General features: G+C 38.9%; 1 protein-coding gene across 7 annotated transcripts in view; it reads right to left on the minus strand.

Annotated features, from left to right (window-relative positions):
• The window catches only part of MYOM1 (myomesin 1), a 79,816-nt gene that overhangs the window by 41,677 nt on the left and 12,075 nt on the right, over positions 1-26,064 (minus strand). For all 7 annotated transcript variants that reach the window (XM_075744315.1, XM_075744316.1, XM_075744312.1 and 4 more), the window contains exons 3-15: positions 24,448-24,585; positions 20,018-20,228; positions 17,927-18,084; positions 13,841-13,933; positions 12,823-12,911; positions 12,627-12,689; positions 10,862-11,026; positions 10,114-10,275; positions 6,500-6,641; positions 4,134-4,333; positions 2,457-2,513; positions 1,950-2,074; positions 160-343 (exon numbers count right to left, since the gene is read on the minus strand). In XM_075744315.1, coding sequence (XP_075600430.1) covers positions 160-343; positions 1,950-2,074; positions 2,457-2,513; positions 4,134-4,333; positions 6,500-6,641; positions 10,114-10,275; positions 10,862-11,026; positions 12,627-12,689; positions 12,823-12,911; positions 13,841-13,933; positions 17,927-18,084; positions 20,018-20,228; positions 24,448-24,585 — 1,787 coding nt within the window. The remainder of the gene's footprint in view (positions 1-159; positions 344-1,949; positions 2,075-2,456; positions 2,514-4,133; positions 4,334-6,499; positions 6,642-10,113; positions 10,276-10,861; positions 11,027-12,626; positions 12,690-12,822; positions 12,912-13,840; positions 13,934-17,926; positions 18,085-20,017; positions 20,229-24,447; positions 24,586-26,064) is intronic.

Below are 26,064 nucleotides of genomic sequence, written 5' to 3' on the forward strand. Positions count from 1 at the left end.
CCCAAACCAAAATTATTTTAACTAGAGGTAATAAATCACTGACTACTTTTCATACTTGAATTATTTACTGGGCAGCTATCTGTCTTCAGACAAAACAATCACATCATAAACTGAAAAGATACCACGGAGGTAATTTAATACATACGACCACACTCTTACCGAGTTTGTCATCCACTACAGTAGCTTCAGTTGCTTCTGAAGGTTCACCAATTCCAGCTGAATTGCAACAGCGAACTCGGAAGCAGTAGGATTTGCCTTCAACCAAATCAAAAACTGCAAAGCGAGGAGACTTCACGGGGATCTCAGTGTTCACCCTTTGCCAGTCCTCTGTGCCGGCAACGCACTGCAATGAAAGCCAGAAACCACATTTGAAACAAAAGTCTCTGAAAGCTGAGTGTCTACCCAATGAGACTTTCTACCTGGACCACCAAAGGCATGTCTGCTATGGAGAACAGGGAGTCACATTCCTTTCTGGGGTCTTTCCACAGAATGAGCGTATTTCAAAGCTTCTGAATCTGCCAGATGTCCACCTACTCCAGAAAATTTACGTAAAAGCTTACCGGTTTTAATTTATCAAAGCTAAACTCTTCTCCACCACAAGGAAGTGACATTATTATTAACTGCATCCAGTTCTGGACCACTTTCAAAATAAGTTCTGCAGACATTCAACATCTCCCAAAGAACAAAACTCTAACATTATCAGATTGTTTCTAGATGCTCTTGTGTCACTCTTGAGAATATTTTTGGGGTGGCTTTGAGAATTAATCAGGACCTGACCTTCATTTTCCAGAAAAAAATTAACATGTGCAATTAATTTGTGAATTGTTTTTATTTCTGTGGTTAAAAGCTCTACATAACATGATCTCTTAAACCACTAATGTTAGTGATTAATTTTTGCCTGTGATTTACATTAAGGATAATTTCAAGTAATAGGTCCTGGTTTCTGAGGGATTTCAAATTCTCAGGAAAATGTTATCTGACTATGTGACATTAGTGCTCAGTATTCAGTGTGCAATAGGTTATTCAAAAGCTTTCTTGTATGGAAACTCAAAATTCATATATTCATCCTCTCTAAGTCTGTTGCTAAGTGGAACTCATTTATTTAGACCAGATTTCATAAGAGAGATGAAAAACACATAATGGGAAGATATTTATGTCTCCCATGATGACACTTCTAGACTGATAGAGGAAAAACATTCATAAAAAAGTTTGTGAGCCATGAGTTACAAGGAAAAAGGGTGATGGTGTGAAGAATTTTCTAGGCTAGCAGCCATGCAAAAAAAAAATCTCTGAAAAGCAGGACAGTGAAATTAAAACTGATTCTGTTCTAGAAAAGAAATTTTGTCATCTTTGTTGAGTTGGTGAAGCAAATGGAAAGTGGATAAATATGAAAAAGCAGCTGGAGGAGAAAGTGCTGATACCAAGAAACTGTTGCAGAATGCCTCCATCCAAAATGTTAACAATCTGTCCCACCAGACAAACTTCATTTATACATTTTTAATATATATATGTGTATATATTTTTAAAATATATTTTTATATATAAAAATGTATATATATTTTATATATAAAAATGTATATAAAGTTATAAATTTTATATATATATGCACATATATATATATACTCACACACACATGTGACTTTGCTCTGTGCTTTCCCATCATAGAGGGAGTTTGTCAGCCTGTCTACAACAGGGTAGGTCAATGACACAATTCATAAAAGGATATTACAGTGTGTGACACATTCTTACATTCTTTCCTATTTCCCATCTTTCTTTTCTTCCTAGTTTACCTTAATCTACAGTAACAGTTATCTTGATGAAGATACAAGTGCTAGTCCTGGCCCTAGTTTGAAAGTCTCAGGTGGAAATAAAAGTTAACTAAAAGTTCAGCAGAGATGGCAAAACAAATGTATAAGCCACAACATGATTCTGATTTTGTCCAATTTTACCTTTTCCACAAAGTACATGATACCCTCATGGCCACGCTGCCCAGGAGGTTTCCAGCTAAGCACAACATAGTTCTTGGTGGCTTCAATAACTTGGAGGTCTGTAGGTGGACCAGGAACAACACCCTCTGAAGAACAGGGGAAAAGAATAGGACAGGGAATTGGGATTTAATTCCTTCATATTTCTATTAGAATTAATGCTATAAATAAAATATAGAAGGAGTATTAATATACCTTGGCACACCTGACATTTTTTTAAGTCATAGAGTTAAAAGTCTTCTAAATATTGGGTTTAAATATCCTTCTTTTAACTCTAAGCATGTTTATTTTTTAGGTCCTGAATAATGAAACCTCACCTTGACAACCAAGTTGGGAGTTATTCAAGGTCAAGTGACTCTCAGAACAACGAACTTTGGGTGCGTGCCAAAGTCCGCTGAACTCACTGGCAGTTTTTCTAATTACTCAGCCAGCTTCACATCTGACTTTTGTAGGCAAAAGGGCTGTGTTTACCTGTAGGTTCTTCCTCAGTGACAATAATCTGTCCAGTCCATGGAGCAGAAGGGTGACCTGAAACAGATGTTAGATGTATCATGGACATGGGAGACTTCAGGGACTTTTAAAATAACGAGAAAACCAACTCTTTTGTGATTCAAAACTAACATTTGCAAGATTCACATGACTCCATTTTTGGTCATTGCTGTGACTGTTGCTCATGTAGCAAGCTCATTACCCAAGTTAATTGTAGGATGACCAGCTTGAATATTGAGAGCAGCTCAGTAATTAATATAGCTAGAAAATTTAATCCACTGAAACCTCTATTCCTTCCTGAAATGTCACTGAAATCACCTAGGTGACAAGCAGAGGTATTTGGCTCACACAGCTCATCGTTTTCAGAGAATTAACTTCACCTTTATTTTCCATACTCTATTCATCCGATTTAACAGTTCATTCATTAAAGGAACAGCCAAGTTGCTACAGGCTGTTCTTTGTCTCTTTTTAACCACTTTCCCTCGCATTACCAGCTTTCAAATCATGGTTCACCGTCACAAACAGAAACTGCTCAGCCTGACTCAACATATCCACTTGATAAGCTTTGGGTGGCTCTCTCAGCACCTCTACGTTATCATATTATTGCAGTTATGCATTCAGCTATCAACCAGGTCAATGCACTTTCAGAGATAATATTTGCAAATGCTGTTCTCCACCTCCACATGCTTCACTTTACGTTGGCTGATCTGTTTTGGAAATGTGAGCAGAGAGGGAGCAGGTGGGGAGACAAGAGGATCATGAGGAACAAGAGGAGGAGATACAATGAGAATAGGCCACCAAGACCAGACTTCATCTCCTGAGACAGCTTTCGTGCTGGCCTCCGTCAGACTTCAGATTTCACAGATCTGTCTGAGCTCAGTGTTTCCTGGTAGTGCCAAACCTCCTTTCTCTGACCTTTTGGTTTTATTTTGAATGGGAACCTTGATCATCTGACTGCAGTCTGTAGCTTGCAGCATTATATACAGTAAGACATACAATCTGGGTCTCTGGGAGCCCTGTAGCTTTGCATACAGTACCCCTTCACATTGGACCATTTAAAATAGTAAAACTTAAGAAACAAGTAGACATAATTGGATTTTAGGTATACGATTTTGGCATATGGATAGAGAGGTGGATTTGGAAGGAAAACGTCTGGGACATTGCCAGGCCACAGGAAAAATATCCTTGGGTTGTGAAATGTTAACTTTAAAGCAGAGAGCTTGGCATCAATTATCTGTTGGATTACCCTGGTATTTTGCTGATGCTATTGCAAGACTTTGATCATCACATGAGCACAGAATCAGCCACCCTTGTCTGTGGCACAGAGAGAGACTATTCACAGGATCCACTCAGCTATTTTGTTGGCTGAACAAAAGCAGGTCTCTTTAGTCAATTAGCTCTCCTGTGCCTTTCCCCTGCTTCCTGCAAGTTCAATGCATAGCACCGCAGCCAACCAAAGCCATTTCAGCAGACAGGACTTTGTGCAAAGAGCACTGAGATGATTTCTTCTTGGCAAAGCTGTCTCCAAAGAATATTTTGTTTTTGCATTGCTCCCTCTAGTGGGATTTCAAAGGCTTATGAATAGATAGTCATACTTTTGTTTTTAATGAGTTGTGACTTCTTAAATCTCTCAGGCAGCCTGCAAAAACCACATCTTACTTCTAAGCCTGGCTCTGTCAGCAGGATCCAGAGCAGCCACAGGCTCTGACACTCGGGATGGTAGGCTAATGCCAGCTTTGTTCACAGCTCGGACTCGGAAAATGTAGGAACGGCCTTCAATAAGACCAGTGACAGGAAAACGAGCAAACTTCACGGGAGTCTCATTGCACTGGGTCCAGTGAGTGGTGCCAACCTCACACCTGAAAAATACAAACAGCAAGAGCCATGCTGGGAAGGGAAAAGCACAAACTTGGGGCACCCACCCCCCTCTACAGCTTCACCATCTGTTTGTGTGCATTGGCTAGTCCGTACCAGTTTCCTCAGCAGCGTTGTATACTGGTGACATCAAAGCAGCTGCACTAAGGGGTCAGGGCTGAAGTACCATCCGGGCATGCAGTAAATCCCTTGCAGCTGCACTTCTTTCCTGAACTGAGGAAGGGACATGAGCAGAACTCACTTCACTGTTTAAACCCTCCGAAGTATGCTCTAGGATGCTTAGGGAGTGTCAGCTTTAGCATACTTGAAGGGATGTGAAATACATATATCTTTTGCAGTTGCCAGAAGGCTACTGGTTCATCTTTCATGCACAGTGCTCCACTGTACATCCCACAAAATGATGGGCTTCATGGGGCGTGGAGACCTCCGTTGTGCGTTCTGTGATGAGCCCAGCACACAGATGGCTGTGAACGGGGTTTAAGTCGGGCACTCAGCCGGACCGTGCTTCAAACACCGCTGGGGCTGCCAGGGGAGCCTGCGGTGCTGGGGCTGCAGCAACAAGACCCGTTAGAGTGGTGGTGATCCTGCTGCTGTGAAGCCTCACACCTGGCAGGAGGCTGGTTTGTGGCAGAAGGAAGAGATAACCAGCAGCAGGGAGGGATCGCAGCAACTGCGGTTCAGGAAGCCAGGAGAAGCCTGTGGGGATGGCTTCCCCGTATCCAGCAACATGGTCATCAGGAACATGAACTAGCAGCTCGGGAAAGACTTCTATTGCTGCTGAGATATCTGCCAAAGCAAATGTTACGGTGCCTACACAGATTTCTTGGTACATGTGAGCATCTCTTTTCTGGGAATTGTTACTGTCTTGCTGCAGGCAGTTTTGTGGTTCTGGTTTCTGCTTGGGGTGAAGGATGCCCGAGCTTCTCCTCTAGCGTTAGCACAGATCGGTCCCGCTGCCTCGGGCAACCCACTCACTCTACGAGGCAGTTAGGGGCTACCCTGGATGAATATTTGGGGGCCTAAATACCTTAGGTAGGATCAAATACTGGAGAGCAGTAACCCAGCTTTGAATTTAGGAGCAAATGTAGAAAGGAGGTGAACACAAGAGAAAAAGCAAAATGCCATTTGTCTTGCAGTTACTCTCAATGCTAACATCTCTCAATAGCCTAGTTTTAAAAGGAGATGTTAGTTTTCAGAGTCCTGTCCTGTCTTTTGTTTAGGATTTTAAAAGCTATAGCTTAGGCCTAGCACAGCATAGTTACAGCAGCAACTGGCACTCATAAATTATCAAACCAGTAAAATTATATTTGAATTGAATGTACTGATGTTAGGTGTTTCACAAAGCAATGACCTCTTTTTACACATAGATAGTTTATGTATATAAAATGGCATAATATAGTGGCATATTTATTCTATATATATATATATACACACACATATATATGTGTTTGGGAGTTTTTTACATGCATCTGAATAAGCCCACAAGACCTCCATATTACTGATGATGTACACTCTTACTGAAATTCAAACAAATATTACCAGCTCTGAAGATCATTGCAAGTCTCAAAATACTGACTGAATTTCTTAAATACCAAGCTTCTGGAATCCTGCCCGCTGTGTGACACATTCAGGTTTTGTATTTTAAAAAATTATTTCAAATTCTTATTGTAGCTGAGAAAAACATGTCAGCATGTTTTGCATGAAGTTTATGAATCTAAGAGCTTGGAAAACAACAGTGCATAAAAGAAATCCAAGTCCCTTTGAGATAATATTTTGGTTTCTGGTATGTGGTAAGTATTTGGAAAGAGGCAGGAGAGCACTGATACGGAAGGAGCTGATCCTGAAAGCTACCAAATGCTGCACAGTCCCGAGGCCTCTCAAGCCTCACGGGGAGCAGCGAGGGCTGAGTTATGCAGTGTCTCGCAGAATCCTTTCTATATAGTTAAATTAAGCAGGAAGTAATTATTTCCATGAAAGTTAGATCAGGCCCAGCCAATCTAAAACCAAAAAAAACCCCCAATTTTCTTCTGGCCAGCTCCAAGAATGAAAAGAACAATGACCATTTTATCTCATGCTTTTCAACACGCTTTTAGGTTTTTGAGTTAGAATGTGCAGCAATGTGAATTCTCCAGTCTGGTGTGCTCACTGACCTGTCAATGAAATATCCGAGGATGGGGTTTCCTCCATCGACAGCGGGCTGCTTCCAGGAGACAATGACATAATCTTTGTTGGCATCTAAGCACTGCACGTCTAGTGGTGCGCCAGGGGCTCCAGGGATTTCAGCATCAGCATCTATGAGGATGGAGACATACGTTTCCAAATGTGAACCACAGATCTTTCACAATTATTAATCTTTAAAGAATGAACTGTGTTCCTGCTGAGCAAAAAAAAAAAAAAAAAAAAAAAGAAATTCCATCACTGCCTTCAAAAAGTATTTGTTTTTATATTACCAGTGGTTTTCTAGGTTTTGGTTTTCTCTTTGCCACATTTACAAATGCTAAACATGTTACAGCATGCTGTAAATGTAATTCGCCTGGACATTTTAAATCAAATTAGTAACTTGCATTCTGGTTAGGTAGCTGCCAGAGACATAGCTGAACTAAAAACTTGTTAGACTATATATTTACCTGCTATTCTATTTAGGAGAAGAGGCTGCTATCTTACCTTATAACCAGGCAATAGCTCAATCAAAAGTATTCACCATTGGATATACAACACTGAATTAAATATCTTATCTCCACACATAGTCCTTCACTGTTTGGTTTTGGTTAGCTATGAACTGCAAAGGTATCAAAACCTGTTGAAGTTTAATTACATTACACATACATTATAATTGTGGAATATAACTAACCTTCATAAAGATGAGCATATTGTTCCTTTCAAGTGTTTATCACAAATCTGACTGCTGGTGTCAAAGGGCCTTGACTCCAGCACCAGCTTCTGGATATATCTTATCTAAAGCTTTAAAAAAACAGAGCACAGTGCTGGGAACTGGGGGATTTTACTGTTTACACAGTCAGAGGCTGATTTGTGAAATAGGGTAATTTTTTTGTAGGGAAAAATAACCCTTGCAAGAAGATTGTATGAAAGACGTACGAAGAAGAGAGGTTGTTTCTCTGAAGAATAACATCAATTTGTACAATTACATGTAGCATTTTTCAAGCCTTATTGTGAGCTACTTCAAAAGAAGACCTGACTTAGACAAGAAAGATGTACATACCTGAGGGAAAAAATATTTTGTTAATAAATATTATTCGTACATTCCATCTAAACCTCAGACTTCTTAAAAAGGTTTGATGTTTCAAGGCATTATAGGATTTTGTATTACAACATATAATAATCCCTATTTCTTATGCTTTTGGCTTTCAGGGAAAAAAATGCCTTATAAGAGCATTTAACATGCTTCATTAAGTAAAACAGTACTCTTCAGAAAAAACCCCACACACTTTACACTGTGTCTTCTCTTATAGGCAGAGTAGCGTCACATGGAGCTTTTGAAGCTATGCCAGAGTTATCAAGTCCAGGTTTTAATTACAACTAACGCGATGCATTTTTAAAAATGATAACGTACAGAGTAAGCAATCCAGTTAACAAAATAATAAGAACATTAAGAGTAATAACAATACGTGTTCAGTAATCTCCACAGGAAAGATTTTAATTGCCCGTATTTACTGATTGACATGAGACACCGCAATTTCTTTCCAAGACAGACTGGGAAATAGCTGGGACAACCAACATTGCTGATCAGCCTCAGTGAGGCTAGGGTTTCATCCCTGATGGCTTGCTGACAAGTGCTGACCTGTAGCCATGGCAGAAAAGTCACATACGTTCTCTAAACCCATCTAAAGACCTAACGTTGTGAGCCCGATCAGTGCGTTGCTCACTTCCATCGATACACAGGGATTTCTACACATGACACAGAAAGACAACTGCTTGTGCTTAAATAGCATAGCTACCTATTTATAGCAAATTTGTCTACAGTTTAGGTGGAACAGTGAGGAATGTACTAGCCAAATGAGACTGTGGGGACCATTTAAGTAGGAATGTAGAATATAATTAATTTAATTAGAATTTGACCAACACTCCGATTGGCTAGTAAGATATTCTGGTGAAAGGGGAAGCAGGTTCACAGTGAGGTCATACCTGCATTGCTAGAAGATGTAACAGGAACGAGGGTGATCATTTATTTATACGGCAGCATAATTTAAAACAAAGCAAGAAAGACAAGTCCTATTCCTTGTCACAGATGCTCATTTTGGTAGACTCTTCAGGTAACGAAAACATCTGTTTCAGTCATATTTTCTGAGCAGGCTGTTATCTCACACAGCTCTGCTGGACTTGGCAACACAGTGCCATTCTGGGCATGATCTCAGAGCCAAGAATTTTGAATTAGCATTACACACTTCAGCTGCTTTTAGCAGCTGGTACAGATATAGAATCAGCATGCAACTTGATAGCCATGGCTCCTTTTAAAGAAATATTTCTCTAATAGAAATGCAAGGAAGTTTTTCATGGTACAAGCAAACAACACCCAAAGCAATTACATTTTAATTCTACACTTTGCTGCTTTACTTTACAGAATCACAGAATGGTTGAGATTGGCAGGCAACTCCAGAGATCGCCTAGTTCAACCCCAGCTCAAAGCAAGGTCAACTAGAGCCGGTTGCCCAGGACCATGTCAAACCAGGTTTTGGGTATCTCCACAGATGGAGACTCCACAGCCTGTCTGGGTAACCTGTTTCAGTGTTCAATCACCCTTGCATTAAAAAAAGTGTTTTCTTATGTTTGAATGAACTTTCCTGTATTATAATTTGTGTCCATTGCCTCTTGTTCTGGCACCGGGCACCACTGAAAAGAGCCTGGCTCTGTCTTCTTTATTCCCTTCCATCAGGTAGATAAACTCCCCCTCAGCCGTCTCTTCTCCAGACTGAACAGCTCCACCTCCCTCAGCCTTTCCTTGTATGAAACACGGTCCAAGCCCTTAATCATCTTCACAGCCCTTCGCTGGACTCACTCCAGTATGTCCATGTCTCTCTTGTACTGGCGAGCCCAGAACTGGACCCAGCACTTCAGGTGTGGCCTCACCAGTGCTGAGTAGAGGGGAAGCATCACCTCCCTCAACCTGCTGGCCACACTCTTGCTGATGCAGCCCAGGATGCTGCTGGCTGTCTTTGTGACAAGGGCACATTGCTGTCTCATGTTGACCTTGTTGTCCACCAGGACCCTCAGGGTCTTTTCTGAAAAGTGGCTTTGCAGACAGTCACCCCCCAGCCTACACCAGTTCGTGAAGTTATTCTTCCCCAGGTGCAGACCTTTGTGTTTCCCTTCCACTGTATTTTTTCCTGCATTGTGCATTAGGAAAAAACCCCTTCAAATGGCACACAAAATCTTGATCCAAAAAATGCAGTTTAGCTAGCAGTGACATGTTACAAAAATACATTTTTAAGTTATTATGTAGATTTTTCCTCTTTATGACTTATGTTCAGTACTCTCCACAAGCTGAAATTGAGAAAGAGTAGTGAAGTTACATCAATACCCTAATGTCAATGTGTTTTAGAAGTCTTCTAGCACGTGACACCAAAGCTTGAGATATGCATTCAATTTTTCCAAAGATAACAATTGGAAGCTATATTGCTAGAATCTATTAATAGAAAATAATTATTCTCTTTTTACTGGAAAAAAAGGACCTAAACCAGCTGAGACTGATTTTGCCAGTGTTTTCCTAATTTCTGTAGTACTTTTCATTCACAAGACAATATCTTACCTCGAACAAAGACATAACTACTGTATTCTTCATAGTAGTCTCCCATCACCACTCGTAGAGTGTAAAGACCTTCATCTTCCTTGTTTGCATGAGTTAGTGTTAATGAAGCTCGCTCCCCGCTCCAGTGCATCTGGACCCACTTGGATGGTGTAATAAGAACACCTAGAAATTAGAGAGTTTCATGATGAGAACTAGTTGGATCTACTGAGAAATAGAATCTGAATATGGGGAATAGATAGATTCGAAATACACAAGAGACCATTCTTATTATGCAACTTTCAGTCTTCAAAGACAATTATAAATTACAGCTAATTCTGCTCTCATGCCAATTTTGTCTTCCTTTTCGAAGCGTAGCTTCAGAGAGCAGCAGCTTTTTTATCAGCCATTGCACAACACGTTTGTGCTACTACTTAACAAATGTCTTGGCATATAAATAAATAGTAAAACCTATATGGGCTGTGTCGATGGGCTACATAGATGTTGGAACTGATCTAAATGCTTCTAATATACATTTTTTTTAAGAAAGAAGAAATTCCTAGAAGACATTTTCACAGTGCTTTGTCTGTTTTCCAACTGCGGTTCCATTTCAAAATGCAATATTTTAAAAAAAACTTTTACTGAAAAAGAGAAAATATTACTGTTTCGAAGTCTGAGAAAGTGATGACCAAATCATAATGTTTACGTATGCCAAAATAACTAAAGATTTACATGGAAGAAGTTTATATTTCTTCTTGTCAAACATTCTCACCATTTCTGTACCATTCGATGTCTGGTTTGAAGCGCTTGATATCAGGACTGATGACAACTGTGCAGCCCAGACTCATTGTCTCGCCTTCTCTCCCAAAGGCTACATCAAACTTGTCAACAAAGCTGATTTCAAACCTGGAAGCATAGCCATGAGGGCTAACGCCAACTGTATAAGGGGAAAAAAAAAAATCTGGCTGTTTACTTTTTCTTTCCTTTTTGTGATGACACTAGTAAGCAAAAGTACCCAATAATTATGAATACAAGCTCAGGTAAAGTTCAAGATATAAACAGAAACAATTTATATTCAGCAATCATATTCAGAAGTAATTGCAGTGTCAAATAATCCAAGCCCTTACTATTACAGAGAATCAACTGTTTCTTTATTCATACAACTCTAGTTATTACAGTTAGTTCATTTTATGAGGGAGGGGCTCCTGCCGAATTTCATTCCAGAATTTCCAAAATTTCAGATCCAGCATTTTATCATTTTTTCATAAGGTTTGTTTTATAACTTAAACAGACTTCTATTTATGATTAATGATTTGTTCAGGTCAAGCTGATCTTTAGCTTATATGGCTCTTTTCTTTCCCTGTTTTAACTCCTCGCTCCATCTCAGTGCAGTCATGTGCCCACACAACCTTTTTTTTTATAAGATAAATAAGCTTGGGGGGGTGTGTGTGTGTGTGGTGTCTTAATACAAAATGAGCTTTCCATTCCCCCAGGCATTCAAGTAGCTTGTTTTTGTACTTGGTCCTGAATTTACCTTTTCTGATGTTATGTGACCCAAGTTATGCAGTATTCCAAACAGAATATCCTAAAAGTGCCTTACACTTGTGCTGCATGTACATGGCACAGGGGCTTCCATATTTCTTTTGAAAACAGCTCAGCTGATAAAACCTACGGCCACATTTTCCTTTTCTACAACTGCCCTACACTAGTAGCTCACAGTCTTCCTGTGATCAATGAATATATGCAGGTCGTCATCTTCCTTTGCCATTACTAAGTGATAAATCCCACATTATGTTAGAAACTCATGGCCTTGCATTTTGTAATGTGGTGCATTATTTCAGAGCGTTGGTATATAAATGACATCTAGTATGTCTTTTCAGCATATCCCTGATTCTATTTGCGCTGCTACAATAAAAGAAACATCCATAAGGCTCCTCTGTCAAGCCTTCCATGCACAGGAGCCCTAGGGCACTTCACCCGCATCGCATGTGTGGGTGGATTCTCTTAACATTTCTCATCATGGAAGTATCTATGCAATACTGTAAATCACTTCAAAATCTGAGGGTCTCAGGTAAAGCAAACTACAATTTTTACCTTGATATATCCAAAATATTCAAATTGGATTGTGGGTATTTGATCTTTTCTACGCATTTTCACAACACATGGAATCACATAGCAGCAGACAAGAATGATTAAGTCAACTACTCTACTTACACACACACACACGCACTAAATTTTTTTCCAGACCATGTTTTACATATTGTGAGGGATGAAGTGTCTCTCTCTTTGACAGGTTTTATTCCACAGCCAAGGGCAATATTAAAAGGATGTTTTCTATATAAGCAAATAGCCATAGACGCAGAAGGCAATGCCATTTTCCCCTGTGGGTGTGGCTAACATCACCTGAAATTGTAGAGCTCAATACCTTTGTAAATCGGACCTGCTTCCTTTTGAAATAATGTTACAAAATATTCAGCTTTTGTCATGATGTCACAACTGAAGATGGATGTATCAAACAAACATATATTGCAACTTACGGCCCAGAGGCATGGAAACAGTTCCAGGATATAAAAGACTTGCATCAATTTCTCCTTTGTACCCTGGACAGAAAAAGAGCAACTCCAGTCACTATCACCAAGACGTAAATGCTCTCTGAGCCACAAAAATGAAATTGGTAATGTGCATCTTAAACAATCCCCCAAAAACCCCAAAGGAAATATTTTGCAAACCTACTCTTTACCACAAGGGAAGCATAAGCCGAAATTTCTCCTTTAACATTCATAGCAGAGGCCCGATACTGAGCAGTGTCATCAAAATCACATCTAAAATGATAGAAATTATTAGGCATGGTACTCATCTACTCCTTGACATACTCTCTCCTATGTTTTAGATTAAAAAAACCCTCAGAAATCTGCACAAAATCTATAAGCAAGAAAAAACTTGAAACACAGATACACTGGACACTGGACTGACTGTAGCCATTAAGTTTTTCTCAATGTTAAAAATCCAATGTTTAGAATACGTCTCTTCAAATATCACATACAGATTTGAAATTGAGAACACAATGGAAGTAGGAAAAATGTCTGATATTTATTTAAGTTATCTCTATGTTATCTCTAATTTACTGTCTCCTATGGAGAGATGCCTAATGTGGAAGTTGTAGAAACAGTAGATATAAAATATTTTCAAAGGGCACCTACCAGTATCTAAATTGTCAAATCTAGATTGTTGCTGATTGACAAGTTAGGTGATTAGGTCTCATGTTTTCAATGGTTTTTAATGCTAAGTGACTGCAAAAATTTCCCATTTGGAGGATGAGTACTGTTAAAGACCTTTCTTGTGTATAAGTGAGGACGTTTCATTTCTGTTCCTCATTTTAGTAAGAACCAGGAATTTTGCTATATTTGAAAAACAGTTAACTCACATATTTTTACCCTGAACTAGATTTTTCTCATGTTTAACTGTACTCATGCAGCAGACAAATGGAAAAAAGTAATCACAAATATCCAACTTGTTTCTGAATCAGCCATAAATAGAATAATCATCAAGTTAAATTACTCACTTATGTAAATTGTATATCCTCTACTGAGGAAAACCAGAACTGCTTCAACATTTAGTAGACAGCATTCACCTCAGGTGTACAAACTTGATATCTCTTACATCCCAAGAGATCTGTTCATATTTTGCAAATCTCAATCTATAGCAACATTTCAGCTTAAGCTATTTGTTAAATTTTCTAGTATTCCCTTACGTGCTAATCTCCAGTGAGTGCAGCCCATATCGACTTTGAATGATGTACTTGCCGGGGTGAGTCTGTACATTGATGGGCACATTGTTTTTGTACCTATGGAAAAGCAAAGAAACAGTATGTCACAAACGGAAGTGTATAATTACATACTTTAAAATGTCGAGTGTTTGGTGTTTGAAATGGAACTTGCAGTTTCTGCAAGTTTCTCCTAGATAAACTATAGTCTAATTTCCTGGAAGGACAGTATTAAAAGAAGCTTAACTTCTCTTTCTTTCTCTTTGACCTGCCCCCGGTGAATTTTATTTTCTAATTAGAAGAAGAAACTAGTATTGAACAGGGTAAAAACCAACTTATATTACCATGAATCTCAGGTTACTGCTTGCAAAGAAATCCAAGGGTCGCATGAGCAATATCTCAGAGTTTTGTGAGCTGCAAACAATGAAAGTTCTGTAGCATCCTTACCTACTAAGTATCGTACACATTTGGTTTGGTTTGCATATTTCATCTACTTTTAAAACCTGCATATTCACAAAAATTTCAGGTAGAAAATTAACTTTTTTTTTTTTACTTGCATAGCTAGGTTGGCAGAATCGCCAATGCAAATAGGCTTAGACTGTTTAAAAAATTGTCTTGATGGTAAAGTGCATTGCAGCAAGGGATCTGGCAAAGCTGTACTACGAAAAACTTCTCTGCCTTTACAAGTATGCACTATGAATGTTTTCTGGTACAGGTATATCTTCAGGCAGGAAAAGTTGAAAAGTTTACTGTTTAAAATTCCCAGTAAGTAATTTGAAGAAATGAACCAGTACTGCTCAGTAGTGAGCCGGCACTGCTAATTTCAGATTTTATATAAACAGCTTGAGACTCACGGAAGGAGAGTTCAGTAGTTCATGGTAGATTCTTCCTCGCCAATTGTTGCATAAAAAGTCACTTATTCTGAACAATACACGGTGTAACCATGTTCAAATGAATCCTGTCTTAAGTGAACACTATTAATATGGAACAAACTGGTGACAGGAGTCTAATAAAATTAAACACTGAATTGTGTTCAGTACATTTGGGATTGATATGAGGTCTATAAAGAAAAAATGTTCCCTAAGATAATGTCCTTCTTTAGCATAGCTTTTCCTGTGCTCCATAAGGGAAGTGGAAGTATAAATGATGGTAGACAAAAGTATCTTCATCTCTCACTTTTATGTAGCTTAAATAAACTTTTCTCTTCATAAGTCATAACAGATATCCAGCCAAAGAAGTTTGCTTCTTCATTTGGAATTTTAAAGGTCGGTTTCTCTCATGATTTTCAGTCAGGAAAGGGAACTACTCTGCTATCAGTGGCATGCCCCACTTCACCAAACAAGTCAGTAATAAGCCATTTGATTTTTACCAAGAATATTATCAGTTTAATATGTCTCAAGATGAAGCTATATCCGCAATAAATCTGAAAATTGCCTTTCAACAATTTCAGTGTGGTGGAATAAAGAATATTTCCCTGGCTACAAATATTTGGGCACAGTAATACACTGATTTTTTTCCAAGTGCCAAAGTGAGCAAAGATCATAAACCCTAATGCTTTTCATCCTCATCTTCCTCTCAGCAAGATATCTATGAAAAGAGACTCAATGCAGGGCAATATCCTCTATTCCAGACTTCAAACAGTTGCAGAGGTGCTTGGCCTCATTACAGGTCTCCTACTGCATTATCCTGACTTACAGCAAAGAATAATACATGGGTCCACTAAGAGTAAATCCATTCACCACCACACTTCACCCCATCTGTGCAATGGTGCCCCCCCAGATTAATAACATCTGAGAATCTTTATACTCCGTGTAGTGAGTCAAATAGTTTAGAAAATAGAATAATGCCATCAGTTCTTAATATTTTCCAAGGAATATGAAATCCTGTGAAACAGGACTTGACTCCATAATCTCTTTAACTTTTCTCCAAAGGGTTGGGCAACCCTTGGATCCTGTTGGCAGCAAGGGCATTCAGTAGCATGCGGTGCTGTGGAGAAACAAGCCGAGTCAAGCAGCAGCCAGAAGACTTTCACTTCTCTTGCCTTCATTATGAAGTTACTAAAAAAGAATTTATTCAATTTTCACTGATATATATTCATCTATGGAAAGAATAGGGCTCGTGTTAGAAGGACCACTTGTTATTTCTGGAAATGTAAATTCCAGAACAGCCAAGTCATTAGCTAATGTTGGACTGCAATCTCCCACTGTCATTATGCACTGATAGTTTATGCTTTCTGCTACTGGTTTCAAATGTCCTGGGTTTTCCATATGCTTTTTCCAAGGGAGTCAGAACAGCTGCATCACACAGTAAGGTTTTCTTTAGAGAAATTTCATGAAGCTTTATAATTTATCATGCACAGCGTGAAAAGGTTTCCATTGCTTATACAAAGAATGACTGTTTGGAATATACGACTGACATTTCATTAGAATTGCTGAATGAAAGCTGACAGATCCAGGTCAGCACTGTTCCATATCTCAGAGCAAAGACACCTGCTGAAATGGCTGTGAATTCTTTTTTTCCATTAGTAGCCTGTGGCGAACTGAAATCCCTTTGGAATTCAGATGTACGGTAAAATGATATATTAATTTCCACCATCCACATGTAGCATTTAGATGAAAGGCTGGTTCACAGTGAGAGCAAAGGCAGACAGCTGAAGGCTTGGTTTAACCACGTCAGGTTTTTGGGACAAGGTGAATCTCAACCAACGTGAAAATGGCCCAGCTCTCGTGTTCTCAGTTAGGATTCAGGTTACAGAGCTGGATTACAGCCATGAGGGTAGCTGACCATTCCTTATGTCCAGCTGAGACTAGACCCAAAGGGTTTGTGTGGAATCCTCTCTAGGAAAAATGTGTCCATGAAGAGCCTGGCTATCAGTTGTCATTGTCTAAGGAGAGAGACCAAGTGACTTCACGGGTATCAGCTCTGGCCTATTAATGAACCTCTTAGTAGCACTTTTTAATCAGGACCTGAGATCAAGGTTTTTTTGACCTAAAAAACCGAACAGCCCATTAAGAAATTCAAGTAGTAAATTGCAAAATCTGGGTATTACTTAACGTTGCAATATAGTAGATGTTTTCTGTTGTCTTCACAAATAGAATCTCCATAGGACTTATTCCTAATCAATGCTTGATGCTGAACACAGGCTTATTCATTCTTCATTTTATAAATGCATTCATACATTTTATAAACACATTTATATATTTTATATACCCATTCTAGAAGAATCTTTTAAATTATATAATAAGCATCGAATCTCATTTTATGTTTGAAAAAAAAGTGATTACCTATTATCTTAACAACTTGATGGTATCTGTGTAGCATGAAACAGATAAGAAAGATCAGTTCAATAGATGGTGAGACAGTAAAGCGCCACAAGTCACTGTTAATTAAGCTAAATTCAATTCCAGCCAGGGTAAACTTTAACCCAAGAGTAAAATTAGACCTTCAGCTATGACTAAGAGTGTATTTTGGAGTTCTTACAGTAAAGATTTAGTCCAAAGACCATTCAAGTGAACAGAAAGTTTCCAATAGATTCCAAAGATCAGAAGATTTGGATGGTCCTGGACCTATCTGCAGTCTTTGACTTCAAATAATTATGATGTGTCTGCTATGAACACACTGCACCATGAGATTTCAGTTTCATGGAGACTGAGTACTATAAGTGCACAGCAGCCAAGCAGCTAGTTCTTAACCTAATCATGCTTTAATGCTTCAGGGACATTAATGACATTTGTACACTGAACAGAAGTATTTGGAAAACATTATTTCAAGGATAGTACTGACAATAAATTAAACTGCTATTTTTCCTTGATCAGCAGACAGAAAGAATATATTGGATGTCTCCATGAAAAAAAAAAATCTTTGTATTTGTATTGTTGTTACACAAACTATTATTTTGCCTTTTAATATTTTTTCTTTCTTTTTGTAAAAGGTGACTTGAAAGGTGTTTGACAGGCCTCTGTACCTGATTTTTTTTATTGAACTTGTATCTCTCCTGAATAAATACCACATTCACTGAGATGACTTCAGATATTGGTTATGCGGTGACTTTCAGGGGTAGAGATACAAACTTACCATGTAACGCGGGGTGCTGGCCAGCCAGCCACAGAACAATGAAATTTGACATTTTGCTTTTCCCAGACAGTGTGAGAACGAGGCTCAATAACAAACTCAGGAGGATGCAAAAGTTTATCTTGATTCAACTTTTTGTGGAATGCCTGAGTGTCTTCTAGCTGGAAAAGAAACATTTGATTATAAACTTCAGCAGTTATAACTGCAAACATTTAATACACAAAAAGCATTATTTTTTTAAAAAGCAATAAAAAATATGCAATTTTTATTTAAAAATCCAGATAGATTATCTCACCTGGATACAGAAAACAAAGTTCTCATCTTCAAGAAGTTCTCCTTCCAAAATGCCTAGATTTTATTTTATTGGGGTTTTTTTTTCTCCTTAAATCTATTCTAAGTAAAATAGTTGTCCACATTTAATTATTTATTTTAATACAGAGTAAAAGGTGACATAGGTCTGAAATTCAGATGTCTTCTGATAGAAGAAATTTTTTACGAAGAGGATGGAACAGGTTGCCCAGAGAAGTTGTGGATGTGCCCGCCCCAGCCCCCCGGAAATGTTCAAGGCCAGGTTGGATGGGGCTTTGGGCAACGTGGTCTAGTGGAGGGTGTCCGTGCCCATGGCAGGGGGGTTGGGACTAGATGATCTTTAAGGGCCATTCCAACCCAAACCATTCTATGATTCTATAATTCTGTACTTTTGCTATAATGCAAAATTGTGTATGCCTAGATCATCTCTGACAGACCTGCTCTCAAATCTTTCCTGTTGATGGAATCCTCCCAGTGTAATTGTTTCAACTGCTTAGCTATCCACAAAGCTGGGGAAAAAAAAATCCTAATGTACTATAAATCTTGCTTTCTGCAAACTAAATGACTTCCTGCCCTAACTTTCACATATATGGAGAATTACTGTTCCCTTTAGTAATAGAAGACAGCTTTCATAATCTTCTCAGTCTTTTATAAACTATGCAATTCCAATTTTCCTTACAATTGTTGTTTCTCAGCTCTGGACAGGTTCTCCTTGTCCTCAACATTCATAAAACAGTAACTACCCATTATCAGAGGTCCAACAGTCTCCAACACAATTAAATAATTACCCCCTGTGTTTTAATCACAATACTTTTGTTAATACACACTAGAATGGCATTTGTTTTTATACAACAACTGACATCAAATTGACTGACATGAAATTTGTGACCTGTTATAACTCCCAGATCCTCCAGTACTTCCACCTAGCCAGGCACTCCTCATTTACTTGTTCTTTTCCTTCTGTGTGTAGTCATTTCCATTGGTTGTTATCAAATTTCACCTTCACTGTTTCTCAATTTTTGAGATGATTTTGAATTTTTACCTTGTACTTCAAAGTGTTTACACCCTTTCCAACTTCATGTCATGAGGATATCTTATAAGCATATTGACAATTCTTCTGTTCAGAACATTAATAAATTTGCTAAATGAAACATTTACACTTGATATATTCTGCCAGTCTGGTCACAACATAGTTGAAAATGTCCTCTGAGTGTTATTTTTTAAGAAGTTGCACAATAATATCAAAGCTTCCCATAATTAGAGATTCAGTTCCAGATGTCTTTGGCAATTGCCTCCCTAATTTACACCCTGTGATTAAAACTCTGGGGTAAACACTTTGGACAAGCTTGTTCCCAGGCCATAAAAATCCAGAAATTACCCCATCACCTCCGTATTGCTAAAATACATACATTGGCACCTTTATTGTCTGCCAGTAACTGCCTCATCATTCAGGTGATGGATGCTGTGCCATTTAACTAGGTGTGGGCATGACCAAAGAGCGTTCTCCAGCCCCGTTCTCCCTCCCTCTCTCCCGGCACAACAGGAGTCCCTGGTGCCTACCTCAGGCACTGAACCTCTTTTCTTACCCACCTGACAACAAGATAACAAGACTGTGAGTCATTGGAAAGACTTCCATTGAAAATACTTTGGTTTTTTGCTACCATTATTGTGATTGCCCCTGGTGTAAATCAGGGGCCTGTTGTGCTAGGCATGTTAAAAACACCAAACAAAGAAAAACCCCATCCATACTGTTTACAGCCTAGGTGTTCATTTCTACTCTTTTACCGTTTTCTTCAGGGCCACACGTTCAGCAGACTCCCGGATCGCTACTTTCCTCGATTTCTTTTCATGATGTTCCTCTTCAGAAGTTGACTTGGCCACTTTGCTGACACTAACTCCTTCACCTGTGGCAAAAAGGTTCCTCTTGGCAACATATGCAGCACTTTCTTTAATTCTTTCTTCTTCCGTGTCTGTGATCCCACTGATACTCACTTCTCTGAAAGAATTTTTAAAAAGCAGAATCCCATTGGAAAATGCTGAGAACATATTCCATTTATATTTTCTATCACATTAGCCATCTACATTGGCCAACATTTTCTCATAACATATTTTTTCTGTTACAGTCTCATATGTATTCAAAGCAGAAACGTAGAAGGCTACTGCTGAATGACTGAGTATTTCACTGCATAAAGCCATGGCCATTTTCAGTGCCTCTCTATATAACTATGCCATACGCATTTTCAGTTTAACCATTATCCTGCTGTGGTTTTATATATCTCCATTGCTATAAAGATTAGTGTAAGGCATACCAACAGATCTTCAGTTACTGTCTTGTGGCTGCAGCATTCATAATAACACTACAAAAGGCACAAGAGATAATTGTAGCTGCATAACAATGTCCTCATTTGTGATTTATAAAAAAACCCCCTACGTTACTGTATGTCACAAAAAGTTTTCTTTATTCGAAAATTCAATCCTGTAATGTTTGTAGAGCGACTGTTCTTCCAAATGTTTTCAATAAGATGATTAAGGATTTTTTTTAAAGCATCGGCCTCAGGCTTTCTAGAGAGGCAAGATGCAAAGCACAGTTGCTCTCAGTCCTGGTTCCATATGTACATATGGAAGTACCATTGCAGCTATATTTTTCTGGCACTGTCAGGACATTATAGCTGCTATAGTAGTGCATATACAATGAGAGTTCCTTGACTTAAGGAGAACCGTTAATATCCTTCTGCTGAGTTTAGTTACTTCAGAGTAACATTAGATGGCACAATGAAATGGGTTCTGTTCCACACTGTTTAAGTTCTCGTTAAGTGCCATCATGCAAGCACTATAGAGAAAGCAGCTTCTGTTTATTTCCAGAACACACTCAAGCACAGCCTCACTAATTTATCATAAAATGCTTGCTACTGCTACAAAGCAAAAAGATTAGGAAGAATTACTTTTTTCTGTTTTAAGATTGCTGATATTATGCATTTGATAGCATATCTCAACACTCAAGAAAATTTTGATTCAAACCCATAATTAACTGTCCAGCCCCTTATTTTTGGGCTATGAAGTCAGCTCAGTGAGATGCCAGACAGCCAACCAGTGGAATGTGCTGTAAGCTTAACTAAGCATAAAAATTGCTCAAAAGACTAAAAAACTTACTTAACAGCACAGAGCTTTGACCTCCCTCGTGCGTTCAAACTCTGCCTTGAACTTCCTGTATTTCAGGCTGCTTTAACAGGATGATCCTTAAAAGTATCAGTGGGGTGATTGATTCCCTTCGCTTAGGCACATCAGCTCCCCCCCACAAATATCATCTGAAGCTGCAGATATATGGCAGAGATTTCTAAAGACAGTTTTGAAAACTCAGTTTAATGAATATGAATGTAGCTATCTACATTCAGTTTAAATGAATCAGTGGTGTTTTTCTTCAAAGGCAAGCTGACACTATTTCCTCCTTAATTACAGTAGTTAAGAGCTCTGCAACTTCACAGTATGGACCCACTCCTCAAGGCATAAAGCATCATCTGGGAGCTAATGAATATCTTCAGACTAATATAGGGCTCAGCCTAGTCATCTGCAGTAGAGGTCCCCAGATGCTTTTGATCAACACTATTAAATATTTAGGTTTGCTAATCATTTCTTCCTGTTATAATCTTCCCAGATCAAAGAGAAGCACGTTCCCTGAAATGATGAATGCATCAGAAACAGCACACAGTATCATTTAAGAATTGATTCTGCAGTCAAGTGTCAGGGGTTTCAGCAGAAAAAAATTTTCAGATCGAAACAACAGGATCAAACCCCAAATGGCACACACACGAAATATTATTTGCAGGGCATCATCTGCTATCTGCAGTCCTTTGGCGCAGGCTTATTAGTGGTTGCAAATAGTTCCATGAGCTACATCCAGTATCTTTAGCACATATGGCATGACATCAAGCTCTGGGTGTTTTATTATCTAGAATACTGGCTGGCTGTTCTTAATTTTATCTTGCAAGGATTAGGCTAGGTGTTTAAGAAGAACAGTTGTAAAGTGAATAATCTGAGCAATGGAGTTCTTTTCCAGCAGAACCTGAAGGCTCTGAAATAGAACCAAATAATGGAGACAGTGACACAGCGCTGAAGGTCATCCAGCAGCACAGGCAACAGCCACTGAATCTGCGGAGAGCTGACCTTTATAAATAACTATTCCTTGTAAAAAGCTATCTGCCCATGGGAAACAACACATCAATTTCACAGGGGAATTTGGGAATGACAAATAACATGCACATGGTTCAATGAGCTTCAGCTGTTATCTTTCAAACAAAAATAAATATCCGACAGGAATGTGGCATGCAACTTCCGCAGCCTTGGCATGCAGTCATGAACATGATGCCAACAAAAAAAAAGCCTAAAACAAATACCCCAACCATTTCATGCCATGTTGAGTCGGGCACCCTAAGAATCATCATACGCCCTTTTTATGTTTTTTAACTAATTTTAAAAAGTCTATTTGGGTCATTTCAGTGGCACAAAAGTGCACACAACTGCCTGAGTTGCCACGTGCAAAAGGTAAGATTGCTACCAACAACAGTAAGAAGAAGAATAGTAACAATGACGTAAGAACTGACAATATCTTTTAATGTAGGACCCTGAAGTATTGCACAGACACAAATAAATGAAGCTACACACCATCACACTGAGTTAGATATTACTGTATGCATTTTACAGAAAAGTAAAATAAAAAAAGATGATTTGCTAAGATTCATTAAGGTGTTAACATGACGTGTCAAGATCGCCGGGGCCTGTAAAGAAGCTAAGATCATCATCCAGGAGTACTAGCCATCAGTCATGATTTCCAACTATTGACCAACACTATAAATTTTACTTTTGTGGACTCAAGACACAATAAAAAGGGAGGATATTTGTGCTTGAGGTCATGGGAGACAGATGATGGTAAGCTGCAAATCTACGGCTATGTAAGCAGAAACACCGGGTGAGACACAAAGGTAGTGAGAAGCCTTGAAAATATGTTACCGCAAGTTTTGTGTGAGACATATTTATGTATTTTTATCACAGAAGATATAGCTGGAGCTCAAGATAAACAGTTTAAAAATGCAATAGTGTGTGCTTCTGAATGTTGGTTGGATCAAAGAGCAATGAATCTGACACAGAAATGCACAACCGGCGAATGAGAAAATTACTCCAGGATAGTGGAAGGGAATTATTAAAAACCAAAACTGTTGGTCTCATCACAAAAGCATCACAAATGCTCAAAGGGTCAGAGCAATGACATCTCCCACTGACAAGGTGGAACTCAGTTTCACATGAAAGTACAAGTTTGGACACAAAGCAGAAGTGACATTGAGCGTTGATTAAGCAGTAGACAGAAAAACGCTGACTCCCCGAAACATCTTGGAAGTGTCCCATGAAATATGCAGTGCTGCAGAAGAAAGACAAGTTAAAGGAAGGTTTCTGTTCAACTGCAGGTGGGCAAGAAGCTTGTCTCCTGGCCTCCAATCAGGGGTCAGCATTCCTCCCCACACCCCAGGGTGTATTGATTTGAACAAGTGACTATGCTCGAACTGCCAGAGACTCCTTATAAAATCGGTATGCCATACCCCAAAAAGGGCAGGGGACCCTCCTTGCTTGTGTTGGTTCTGGCTTCCACATAAAGTTCACATTCAGCTTTACTGAGGACACCTCTGCAGTAAGATGTGTTACGTCAGTAGTAACCAAGCAATAAATACCACCAACACGTGAGATCAGTACGAATCATTGCAATGGAATTGAGAAAGTATTTGGTTTCATTCCAAGTTTTCCCTGTGCCAGGACAAAACATTAGCACATTTTTTCATTGTTTCTATGTTTAATGCTTGGTAAGAGATACTGAATTACAGAACAAGTTTTCAAACCAAAAGAATAAGCGAAAGAATGTGGACAACATGCTTGTCCGGTTCCCAATAAGCAGGGTTATAATTATATCTTAATTTCACAGAAAGTGGCCCTGACGACGTGTTCAAAACAAAGTCCAGACACCTAGGTTCATTTGTCCTGGCTCTGGATGCTCAGTGTCTGATTTTCTGCCAGTCAGTTGACTTCTCTTTGTCTTTTTATCACTGATGTGAAATGCAAACAATCACCTTGAGATCCAGGAGTGTAAAAAAAAGATTAATGGATCTGTTATTTTATAATTTGTTAATAAAATGTCAGAAATAAGATACCAAACAGAAGGAAAATGATCATACCGTCCTGTGAATATGGGCACTGAGTAGTCTATGGCTTCATTCTCTTTGTCCTCAGATACCAAATGCTGTTTTGCTCTCTTTGCTTTGGGACTCATCTTATAGGATTGATCTTCTGTCATTAAATTGGAATCTTTTAGTCTGAAATAAAAATAGTATTGTTACATTCAGGGGAAAAAAGCTGTTAAGAAACACTCAAAAATAAGGTTAAAGTACTAAAACTTTTTGCTCTCTTGTTTGATAAGCAAGAAAATATTTTTAATAACCATGGCTTCAGAGTTATTAAACACATAACTAAATGCACTTTTGACAAACTCATAATTAGAAATATAACACTGATGCCCATTGATATTAAATCTAGATAGAGAGAATAAACAATATACCTGGTAGCAATGCATATTTAATAGCTTCTTGGTTTGGGACTTGGAGAGTTTGTACACATGGTTTTGGTAGATCCTGAAGTCACTGAGATCACTGAGTAATTCTGAAAATTGTATCTGAACTCATAACCTCTACCTTTCCAAAATTTACAGTCCTGAAATTGTCTGGTCCCCAACCAAAATGTTGGTATGCAAATATATTCAAAGCATTTAAGTCTCTCTACAGAAATTGTAGCGCAGCGTATTGCTCAGTAATCGGTGTTGTGATTCCGAGTGCTCTCCTACACTGCCCCAAGCCATTGAAAACACAGAGCTCTGTGACCACCATTTAACATAGCACAGATAAATGGACAATGAGTGGAGAGAAAGAAGAGCAAACCAAAGGGAAGGCTTCCCTCCTCACCAGCCTCGGAGGGATTCTGAAGATTGTGAAGCATATTTGAGGCAGTCATTCTGGGTTCGTTTTTAACACGGTTACAAATTGTGTTAACAAAGTGCCAAATACCTCCATCCTCCTTTCCCAATGCAACACGTCTCTTAACTCCCAGATCTACAGAATATCCTAATTAGCTGTCAGCCTTTTATAAATCCCCAAAGTGTCTATTCATCTGTGTCTCAACATTGCCAAGAGAAATCATATGTGAGTCTGTTTCTGGTCTGGAGATTTGTCTACACAGCATAAGCTTACTGCTTATGTGTACAGATACAGGAGCAGAATTAAGACTCCTGGTTTCTCAGCAAGGATCGTTAGCCCAGACATGTACCACTAACACAGCTAACCTGCTTCCCTTGCCCTGGGTAGCTTACTCTAATGTCTCTACGCAGCATGCTGTATACATATATATCAAAACTCATGCTAGCACTGGGTCCCTGAGAATGTTACACATGTATAACGTAAGATTACAGATACATACTTGGGCTAATGTTTTCCTTAGGCTGCAGCCCTGCAAAAGAATCAAGCTCCAGAGGTGCCACTGACACAAGTCATACCAAGAAGAGTGCTTAATTTCCAAAATATGTGTTAATAATCTATCCATGTGAGACTGTGTGTGTTAGATCACACGAGTAGAGTTTCATTCTCCCACCTTTCCTTCCTTCGTTTCTTTGTGCCCGTCCCTTTGCTCAGACGTAGTTCTCTCCCTACCCAGTGCCTGTTAAATCAAGTCTCCCATTCTCTAGCTCTCTTAATGGCTTTCCTACTGTCATCTCTTCTTCTCCATCTAGTTCCTTGCCTGAACTT

The sequence above is a fragment of the Balearica regulorum genome, chromosome 2 (genome assembly GCF_011004875.1).
Source record: "Balearica regulorum gibbericeps isolate bBalReg1 chromosome 2, bBalReg1.pri, whole genome shotgun sequence".
Taxonomy (NCBI): domain Eukaryota; kingdom Metazoa; phylum Chordata; class Aves; order Gruiformes; family Gruidae; genus Balearica; species Balearica regulorum.